Raw genomic sequence first — 11,830 nt, forward strand, 5'->3', positions numbered from 1 at the left:
CGGTGGAATAGTTGAAGAGTTAATGAACTAACTCATAGGTGAATGTTTATTAATCACCCTGTATGACCGTGCCAAGCAGAGATGTAGAATTTTTATAATGAATTAATTCCTTGAGGTTACGAAAACGGAAAAAATCATAATGTTCACGTACAGTGCGATCCGATATTCACGAAAATAGGTTTGAAATTTTCCTAGTCCGGATCTGATTTCAGATCGATTTCAGAAATAATGGAGGAATGCTATGATAAAGGTTGACAAAACTTGAAATCAATGATAAAACAATTAAGGTTTATCAATTCATTATAGGCTTAGATTATATAAATAGTACCATCTCAGACTTGAAAGGCAGAAATCTACCAAAATCTACTATGAAAAAATTATCTACCACAGATAGCCTGAAATCTACTAAAATAGTTATTTTCCTAACAAGTGTGGAAAGTGGTACTTTTTCGCAAGAAACTGCAGTTGACTAACGATGCGAAGCGGATATTGGTCAAGCTGTCAAGTGCAGAAGAAGCACTTTCCATATGAGTTAGGAACAATATTTTCCTACTGGCGTAAATAAAATACTTTTACGGAGAGTTTTTCATCTTGATACCGACATTAGCAATTCCAGTCGTTCGGAGCATAGAGATATGGCAAAGTTTTATGTTCCTATTAGGGAGTAGAAAATTAACATGTCATTGAAACTTTAATTTGAATAAACACTGAACAGAGTAAGATATGTGGTTGAATCTTAGAATATAGATAGAAGGACCGGAAAATAAACATTCGAACCCGATCCCGAATACAAGAGAGATGAAAGCTTAGACGCGCCAATCACAATTGAGCTAGCCGAATTGAAAACGTTGCCAGCTCTATTTTCAGTACGAAGGAATGAACGAAGGAAAAAACAAAATTTTTCCGACAATTCAGATAAATTGTCGATGTGGCAACGTGCATTCGGGACTTCTGTCATTTTGTTCTGGCTTTAGACCACCTCAGCTGGCTAAATCTTCATTATTCCTTGTTTTAATTATTTTGAATTTTCATTAATAACCATTAGAAGTGACATCAGATATGCCTAGCAAGTGTTTTTTGTGTGGTTTCACTTATATTGTGGGAGGTGAGATTAGTCTTCACAGGTGAGTTCCATCCATAGGCGTGCAGAATCCTGATTTTTTTCCTTAAAGCATATATTCAGTTATAATTAAAAACAATCCAATAATTTATACGACTAATAATTTTTTTTTAAGACTTCCATCGAATCAACTTGATCGAGAAAAATGGTTGCAGAGAATTTCTTGGAACCGACCGATGTTAGAAAAAAAAAATGTTTTCTTTGCTCAAATCATTTTCCTGAATATTGCTTCCGACTAATGAACCTAAGAAAGAGGAAGTTTGCCTTCTCCTTCTGAAATCAAATTGGAAATACCTCTGTAAGTTGTAACGATAACTTTTTTTCATAATTTGTCATATTTATTATAATTCCTTGCAATGAAAATCTTCCTCAGAATATTACCATATAACATAAAGCAATTTGCAGGACTTACTCAGAAGGGAATGGAAGTATTGAAGAACAGGACTCGACAAAATCTCTATAAGATTCTAAAATACAATCTCCATCAAAAAAACGATTGAGAATTGACACTCCAACTACCAATGATTCAGAAGAAACACTGACTTTAAGCTCTCCTTCAAAATGTGCATCATTTAGCTCTAGTGCCACTTCTTTCTCTGGGAAATGAAGAATATCCAAAATGAAGTGAGATATATAAAAAAAACACCATTTTAAATTCTACTTTTCTAGGTTTTTCTCAAATCCCCGCTACATTGGAGACTATTCACATCGTCATTTGGAAAACCCTATGCTGCGAAAGAAATACTTAAGGTTGTCTCGAAGAATCCTGTCCAATTTCAAAGTCAAAAATAAAAAATTGCGTGTGACCATCCTGAAGTCAAACAGCACCGAGTCAAAATTACAGTTGAGAAAAACCTTGGGGTATCTTACCAATGCCTCTCAATTTGTAGTTGATATCTGTACTCAGGCTGAAAAGACATTTAGATCGTAGAAAGAGTTTTCAATTTATTCGATAAAAATTATTCGAACTTGTTATCCCGTCTGGTTCTCACTACATTGAACAGTGTTGATCCAAAATTGTTTAATGTTTTCAATCAGCATCTGTTTGATGATGAACCAGAGAGAATCCATGGTCCTCCTATAACGAAAATGATTCTAAATGATTCTGGAAACTTATTTCAATTTGAGGATTCACCACGAATTGAGAAATCGACAGAGTGCAAAATTAGATTTGAATCCGTTGAGAAGTAGATTGACAAAAACTATATTTCAAAATCAACAGATTTTTTTAATAATATTTAAAACCAATAATTTTATTTATACTGTATTTCTATGATAAATATATTCCTTTGTTTTATTGAACCAATAGATTTTTCTAATAATATTTGTAAACCAATATTTTATATTTATATTCTGTATTTCTTTGATAAATATATTCTGTTATTTTTTCTGATGTCTTTTCTCTCTATTGCTACATTCATGACCTGTTTTCATATGATTGAATAATATACAGTAATATTTTCCTTATATCAAATCTAGGAAGTCTTCTGCGCGCATTATTAATTTTAGTATATATTATATATATTATATTAGGTATATATATATATATATATATATTTGCTGAGAATATTATTGTACCCATAAAAGCAGAAATGAAAAGACATGAAATTGCAAATAATGATTTTTATGTTTTAGAGAAAGATTGGGGAACTTGAAGTCAGGCACGGGAAAATAGTAATTTTTTTTGTCAGTAATTTTAATTATTTTATAAAAGTAGCAGTACTCCATCATTTTGTCATGTTTCAACTTTTCTGAAAATACAAAATGGGGCCTAAGACAATTTACCTCAAATTTTCAGTAAATCATTGTTCATGAAAAATAGTTTTCACTAGTTTATTATGTTTTGAAAAAGTTGAATAAATTCAATTCAAATCCACCAGCCGATCATGCCATTCAGTGTTGAATAAAACGTTAAATCAGATTCTCGAAAAATTTACAGAAAATATTTTATATGAGAAAATGCAATAGAAAAAAAGAATTTCTGCGAATTCCGACTGCCATTCACCTCTTAAGAAATGTGAAATAATAATTTGAGTGTTAAATTGAAATTCGGACAGTGAAAAATATTTCATCTGTATTTATGTGTAATAATTATCAGAAACCTTTTTTTCCTAACTTCACAATGGCTAAATCATAAAACTGAGAAAAAATTGACCTTTTCTAATTACGAGAGAATTTTCATAAATAAATCACACTCTAAACTATTTTTGAGCATCAATTGATTATTTCAAAATATGTTACGCCACTGCTATAGACGCCGGTCAGACAATGAGCTACGAATGTTGGCATCAAAATAAATGCTTCAGTTACAAGGCGATTTCCATTCCTCTTATTAATGTTCTAAGGGTTGAATCAACTTTTATATATGTGTATGGTGCAAATGTATGGAATCTGAATATATTCATTTTCTACCAAAAAAACCAATTTTGTGAAAAATGCTGAAACATGTCAATTTATATTTCTGATTATTCAATTTTTGACATTCATGCGAGAGAGATGACGTCATCAGCTGTTTTTTGAAATGGGAAAGTATGTCATGTGACACCTTAATTGAAGGTCCTTCAATTACCTACTCAATGGTACAAATCATGTAAGGTTCATTCAAGTTTAAAAAATTATTCTCTTCCTCTAAAACTGTTCATTCTAAAAAAATCAATAACTGTTAAAAATGAAGCTATTTGATAGAATTATTATACAATCAAAGATACACAAAAATGTGAGAATTCATTCCGCAAGATTGTTGTTATACCTTCCGATTCCAGCACCAATTTGAATACATGAGGTTTAAAATTGTTGTTAGATTGTATATAATATAGATTTTTAAGAGGACAGGTTGACCGTGTGATAAACAAAATTTTCAAAAAACGTTGTACTTACTTTGTAGTCCCCCAATTTTCAATTTTTTACGACAATCATATCCGTTTTTTCGATAGTTATTCTGCTATTCGAAAAATGCAAGTTTTGATTTACTAGACATAATAATTGAAAATGTTTATATTCATTTCTATCAAATCAATATGAATTTCAATCAAGTACCTAAGGACTGAATTCATTAAATACATACTTAGAATACAAGTCTCATCTCATAACTTGAATATCATAAAATCGGTCGACATTTTTTTGACTTGAATAATTAACCCGATTTTGTTTAATACTCGTATATACTGATGACTTCAAAAATTTCAGGAAATAGTAAACTATTCTGTGGAACATACATCATATAATGAATATAATGTTTCTTATGTATTTCAAGTCATGGAGGGACATATGTATACACATCATCGAAAAACAATATTCAAGGATGAGGGGATGGGTCGATATCGCATAGCAATTTTTCCTTGTTATTACTCTCGTGCCATTCAAAATTATCCTTAATATGAAAAAGACCATTATTTATTTTTAATGATGAGACATCACAGTAAGAAGGAAGGAAACGCGAAATATATCTAGCCCTGAACCGACAGATCCCCCAATCACGTTTTTTCGTATTTCTTCTTATTGTATGAATAATACTATAATTATGACATCACTGGTTGAATCATTTTCAAGAATATGCTATTTAAAATCTCTGATATATATTATTGATTTCATTCATTGAATAATTTCTTGTGTGTGTAGACATTGTGAGGATTCGTTCCATAGATCTCATTAGGCATGGACCGACTTGTAAATATCTCCTTTAATTTACTTATAATTGTTTCAAGTATTGATTGTGCGACACTACAAAAAGCCTATTCTGATAGACAAGGGAGACATCTTTTAATAAGAAGGGTGCCAGCGGTTGAGGAGTTTCAAAGTGACATTTATGAAGTTTTTGCGAAACCTTATAATTATGTGAGTATTCTTTTTAAGGAATTGAAAACTTTGGGACCATAAATTTACATCGTTATTTCAATAGAAGGAAAAGAACTAATTGAGCATTTGCAAAGCTTGTATGCACAACCACTTGAAAAATCGAGGGAAACTCAGAGTTTCTACCCTTTTGTTGATTTATTATTCAATAAAGAACGTATAGAATCATTCCAGGATATTTTTTCATGAAGTATTGGAGTTATTTTATTTGTATGAATTTCGTTACTTAAATTGAACCTCTCCTAGCTGCTCTGGAAGATCCTTACTTTTTTAGGCGAAACTCGAGGAATTATATTTGAAAATTTGTACTATACTGAGTAAAGAAGTTATTGAGCGCCTATTCATTCAACTGCCCTTGAGGACCACACAAATAACTCAAATGAGATGTGTTTTTCTAGATGATAAGATCATCCTGAATGAATATCCGAGTGAATATCTTACACATACCTAACTTAATTTCAATCAGGTCAGATCTGTTGTTATGAAAATATTGTTTAGTTTTTCCAATATTCTGCTTGTCGAACGACTACTTATATCATGTAACACCTACTCGGATTCAGTCGATCAACGAATTCAACCACGGCATTCGAGATACGATCATTCCCTGAACTTGTGAACACATACATCGTGGCTGCATATTACAGGGTGGACCACGGTCGATGGTACCATAGTCTTTTTCGGAGAACGGAAGGTACGATTTCATCGAACACTGAGAGAAATCCTTATTTTTTTATTGATAAAGCGCTTATTTGTAGGTTATTTATTCACAACTATCACAGCAGATTTATATTTAATATATTCATTAATAGTTGAATTATGCATTCAAAAAAGTTTATTAATAGAGAATAAAATATTTGTTCACAAGGAATTTGATAATATTTAATAAATTTCGGTGAAAAATAATTTATATGAACTCACGTTATCTCCACAAATAACAACAAATTTTCAAATGGTAGTCAACGAACATTTGCTATTTATGAATAAACTCTCACAAAACTTCAATAATTTATTCACTCCGAATACAGGATTTATTAATAATTAACAAACTAACATAATTCTAGCGATCCAATCTGTGGAAAAGTTTAAGGACACATCCCTCAAAGAGAAGCGCATCTCCTTGAAGGATCTGTCCTTGAACTTTTCCTTTGATTTGAATTTTCTTTTTAAACATAAAATCTGTGTTACTATGGGCTTATTGAACACTGCACATCTGTACTGAATTTTGGGTTTACATCGTTTGTACCTGCTCAATTATTAATGATGTTGGCAGAACAGTGGTTAGAGTGAACAGATGTAATCAAGATGACTAGGGTTCAAACCCGGATACCCTCAAAATGAACTCTAAAAAATTACCTAGTTTGGCAAACGGTTCTTCTCAAATCCTAACAATCGGATAATAGAAACAACCAAAATAATTATCTAAGAAATATGTTAACCATTACTAAATTGAAATATTTTTTTTTATTCAGCATATTACATATAAATAAGTTTTATTAATTATTACTAACCTAACCTAACCTCAACTATATTTATTTCCTTCAAATGGATATTTCTTCAGCATTAATAATATAAGTTATGCGTAAATGAATGAAGTGTAATAATAAATGATGATTATTGATGAGATTTCAAATAAATTATTTATTTCCATGAAACTAATATTTGTTTGTCCATATATCCAATAAATGATTCATTAACTATAATGCATTTTCGATAATATCAAATAAACACTTCTCTCAGTGAAAATTCGGTTTCTTAGGTGGGAACCACTGCTATATCGATCAAAAATATTCTCAACGATGCGGTGTTGCCGCTTATATCAAAAAGTACTAACAACTTCGATATTCAAAATATATCACTGTAGCCCTATAATTATTAATTATTTATGTACAAACTTTCCTGTTCCTATATCTAGAGTCTTTCGAGTAATTGATCGATTTACTTCTGTTTGTATGCCAAACATAGCTTCAAATAAATATTATTTATTGAAACTTATTTATCCCACTAATTTCTATAATCTGATAAAAAAAAATATTTATCGCTCTGGTAGTTGAATCCTAGAAAGCTGAAATTTCGAGTATAGATTAACAATATCCCGTGTATCATTTACGTGTAATAAAATACTACACTAATCACACAGGGCTGTCCGAAATCATAGACATCAACGAGATATAGTAAAATGATGAAAAGTGAGCTTTTTTTAACATGGAATGACTTACATCGACTTGAGTAAACACAGTGGCGACAATTTGTTCAAATTGAGCCTAAAAATGCCAAGACGATCGAATATATCGATCAAATATTTTCGGTGAAAAATTGTTTGTTGAAAATTCCCTATTGGGAGGTAATCATCTCTCGTAATCCACCCCTCCCCTCAGGAATGATTTCGCATATAAATTCTGAGAATGAGGCTGAATAGGATTATTATTTTATTTCAATATTTATGCTCAAGAATGATTTTATTTCAGTTAGGTACCTATTATAACATCCAAAGTGTGGTGTTATTTCCATAGTTATTTCTATAGCTAATTTATAATGGCTTCAATTAATTATGTTTGTTGCAGGATCTGCATCAAATAACAGCAATTGCTGTTCTGAAAAATGATGAAGTGTCTGGTGAAATAACTTTTACCCAGTTACCAGCCGGTCCGGTTCATATAAAAGGCAACATTACAGGTTTACCTCTAGGTAAACATGGATTTCATATTCACCACTCTGGAGATCTGAGGAGTGGTTGTGAAAAATTAGGATCTCATTTCAATCCATACTTTGTGAGTTGATTACATTATACTTTTTTTAATAATCTCTTAATTTCCTTTAATTATCTTTTCTACATCAATATTTAGAATTGACGGTGATTTGCTTCTGAATTCCCAACTACGAGATCATTCAATAAGTTCTGGGCCTGGTGCAAAATCTTTCGATTGAATATGATTTTTTTTACTTTATATTAGGGGTTGTCCATTAATCACGTGATCTTTTTTTAGCATTTTTTAACCCCCCCTCCCCCATTGGTGATACGTAGTGAGGTTTAAGATCACCCCCCCTCCCCCTTCTCAACATCACGTGTATTTTTAGTACCTACAACGAATCTTAAAATTTTCTGAATATTATCTTAATTTAAATACAGGTATAAACTATAATCTTATTTTATTCTGAAATTAAGGACCATAATAAAAATGTCTACACCAGGTTGCAAGTTTTTTTTTATTGCCATAACAATAATAATAAACGAAGAGTGTAATCATAGCAAAAACATGTATTGTACTAGTACATGAATATATTTAATGTAGTCAAGGTCACTACACGCCGCGCCGTGCCGCTTAATATTTGTTTAAAAATCGCGCGTTTGACGAAAAAATAAATACACGTGATATCGTACTACACCCCCCCTCCCCCTTGTGATATTTTCGTGATTTTTATCAAACCCCTCCCCCCCTTTCAAGCCTCACGTGATTAATGGACAACCCCTTACTTACTTATAATTTCTTTTCTCTATTTCAGTATCGTAATGAGTTCATTACAGTTCTAAAAACTCATTACAGCATCGTTTTTAGTTATATTTTTCGGTTTGTGGTTGTCTATACTGACTTCCAATCCTATCAAATTTCAACAAACGTCAATAATTGTCAATATAATATAATTTGGATATAGTGAAATGATTTGCAGCCTTATTCGCAATTTATCTTAATTCAGGTGGTTTTAAATTGATTTCATCAGACATAACTAACGAATTTAAGGCTTAATTGTAAATTATTTCAAAATTCGAAACGTACGATTCATATTCAAATTCCGTAATCTGTCAATGTTCGTAACAGTCACACCAACTGCCAAGATACAATACAAAAGTCACTAGGATATATAATCTGAATTTTTCATTGAATTTCGACAATATCTCACAAAACTTGACTGAAATAGAGAAAATATCGTCTAATACTCGTTGCAGAAGGCAACTCGCTCCTTCGTCGCCCGTTTTCGAATTTCGCATTCGTGTTGGAATAGGAGCCCATTCTGCAACTTGTTTTAGAATATACTATTATTTTTTCTAATCAATGGACTCAATAACCACCCTCGTTACGATTGTTTGCATCAAGCTTCAAAAGATGCGTGTTAAAATTTAGGTACATGAAGTTAAGGCTGGATCAAGATATTCAAGGTTGAGTGATGCTTTATTTGTTGTTGTTTGTAAAATTGATAATTATTGACGAAACAATGTTTTTTAGTGAAAAAAGCATTGTACACGCGGAGCAATAGCTTGATAACTGGTATTCAGACTCTATTTCATCAACATCAACGTTCAAAAAGTGGTATACTGATGATTTTATAGATGTTCGAAGAACCACCGACAATGCTGAACATTGTGATAGCTCGAAATAGGAAGTTATTTCTGAAAACATCCAACATGTCCACGAAATGGTTTCGAGATAGCGCCAATTGAAGTTGAGTGAAAGTTGTCATTAGAAGGCAGTTTACTCATTTTATTTTTGCTTAAATAATATTTCATGAGGAAACATTGTCCGTAATGGGCGAGTCTCGCTCAACGCTGATGATTTGATTGAAAAAAAGGAACAACGTCTCGTCGCTGTTTGCAGCTGATTGAGTGGAATAAACAGAAATTGGGCGTCGATATGTAATAGTGGATGAAACATGAATTCATCTCTACAATCGTGAGTCAAAGATAGTGCCCGCTGAGTGGAAATTAGTCGGTGAAAGCTGTCCGAAGCGACTAAAATCTCAAACATCAGCTGGCAGGGTTATGGTATTCGTACATTATATCTTATTATTATATTATATTATTATATCTTCTTTGATAAGAATTGAACCATGAACCCTACTCGATAACTGAGTATTTTAACTGTGATTTCCAAGTCTGATCGGTCTCTTTCAATCATTTCTCATTTTCATATCTGTATTTAGTTTGACTTGTTTTATTTTCGAACTGTATTCAGATTGGGAAAACAAATTATATTATTATTATTATCATATTGTTCATTGACTATCTTGACAAATATAAAATCATCAACAATGAATAACACCTATCGATTAAGTGCAGAATTTAAGAAACGTCATCGACTGCATAAGACAAAAAATATCTTTCACCAACACTCTCCTTGTTAGGGATTCATGACTAGGCTTGATATTCAAGCTACTTGGCTAGAGCATGACTTGAAATCAACTCAAGTTCAAGTCAAATAGTAGTTTTTCAATGTTAAGTTCAGTACTGGATAAATAAATACTTGACTTGTCATTGAAAAATTATTACTTGACTTGAACTTGAGTTGATTTCAAGTCAAGCTCAAGCGAAGTAGCTTGAATATCAAGCCAAGTAGCTTGGATATCAAGTCAAGCCGTGAATACCTACTCCTTGTCACAAATAGATGAAAGCCTTGGTTGAATTGAATTAATTGCGCTTCCAACTTCTTGATCACCCTGCCTATTATTTAGTTCTGACCCTCGGTGATTACTGGAGACTGAGGACATCAAATGAATGGCTGCCAAAAGCAGAGATGGACCTGCTACAGAAAAGCTATTGAAAAGTTAGAGGAACGTTTGGGTAAATATTTCAATCTTGAATGAGAGTCAGCTGATGAAGAAAGTCGAATTCTCAAAAAAAAAAAATGTGTTTTAGTGGTATTGCCATTTGGTGGGCAATATTATCTCAAATTTTTCAGCCGATTTAACTATTGCCGGCAGAGAAGGTGTTTCACGCCGAACTAAAGTGTTTTTATTCTGCGACATTGTAGTTTTCATTTGTCATATGTCAATAGATGACTGTTCAAAGTGACAGCTGCCTAGAAAAATCCCCTATTATATTCGGTAGTTGATTATAATAACAACTATTTCTTGGAATGACCTACTGTAGTTTGATTAAATTTGAATATATTATCATAGGTCCAGCATGGTGGTCCACTCGACCCTTTACGACATGTTGGTGACATTGGAAATGTAGAAGCTGGAAATGACGGAACAGTGGAAGTGAATATAATCGATAATTTGGTACAATTGACCGGATATCCTAGAGGAGTTGTGGGTAGAGCTGTTGTAATAACTTCAGATCCAGATGACTATGGACGCGGTGGTGATGCTAATAGTCTTGTTGATGGAAACTCTGGAAAACCTATTGTTTGTGGTGTCATAGCATATATAAAATAGTTATTATGGTGATTTTCAGTCCAATTTTTATGTTTTTCATAATTATATTTTTTTACAACTTAACAAATTAAAAATCACTTCTGAGAGGTGGAAGTTTGAAATGCTTTGTTTTCATTTACTACCTTATTATGAATTTATATGGAAGTCGCAGTGAAAAATGTTCACAAATTACATTAGAAGATTCCTAAGAATTATTATAAAGTTCAAAAGTGTCTAATGGATGAAGGATACGAGGATACGTATTCCGACGGTATCAAGTCGTCTCACTGCACGAACAGTCTAAGTCTCCACTCTCCGATGAAGAAAGCATAACAGGCACCAAAGACTTTTTCCAGAATCATAAGATATCAGAACGCAGATCATAGAATGTATCGTTGATTCGTTTTCGAGGTTTCTAAAAAATTATTGAAATATTTTTCTATATATTATCATATGATCTTATAATCTGATGATCAATCAAAGCATTAACTTCGCCTGCAACAAGTTTAGCATGATTTTATTATATATATTTGGGGACCTTTCCATGAAGTGCCAGCAAAACCGACGTCCAAACTCTTCGTCAAACCGCTGTCTCCCAAATCATCTGGCATATTGAATGCACAATTTTCAAAACTCTATCGTTTAGGGTTTCACAATTTAGCCGATATTTGATATAATTCGGCCACTTTACGGTTTTCAAGCTTCATAATTGATGCCTCATGCAGAAGT

At 32.3% G+C, this 11,830-nt stretch overlaps 1 protein-coding gene across 1 annotated transcript; it reads left to right on the forward strand.

Annotated features, from left to right (window-relative positions):
* Positions 1–4,702: 4,702 nt before the first annotated feature.
* Positions 4,703–11,223, forward strand: LOC123680668 (superoxide dismutase [Cu-Zn]-like). Its single transcript, XM_045618673.1, has 3 exons — positions 4,703–4,954; positions 7,534–7,740; positions 10,862–11,223. The coding sequence occupies exons 1-3, from the start codon at positions 4,775–4,777 to the stop codon at positions 11,120–11,122; spliced, it is 648 nt and encodes a 215-aa protein (XP_045474629.1). The 5' UTR covers positions 4,703–4,774; the 3' UTR covers positions 11,123–11,223.
* Positions 11,224–11,830: the final 607 nt, after the last annotated feature.

This window comes from Harmonia axyridis, chromosome 5, assembly GCF_914767665.1.
Source record: "Harmonia axyridis chromosome 5, icHarAxyr1.1, whole genome shotgun sequence".
Classification (NCBI taxonomy): Eukaryota; Metazoa; Arthropoda; class Insecta; order Coleoptera; family Coccinellidae; genus Harmonia; species Harmonia axyridis.

Coding starts and splice junctions, on each gene's coding strand:
- LOC123680668 (XM_045618673.1), top strand. CDS start 4,775: ATGGACCGACTTGTAAATATCTCCTTTAATTTACTTATAATTGTTTCA. Junction 4,955..7,533: donor TTGCGAAACCTTATAATTAT/GTGAGTATTCTT, acceptor TGTTTGTTGCAG/GATCTGCATCAAATAACAGC. Junction 7,741..10,861: donor CTCATTTCAATCCATACTTT/GTGAGTTGATTA, acceptor ATATTATCATAG/GTCCAGCATGGTGGTCCACT.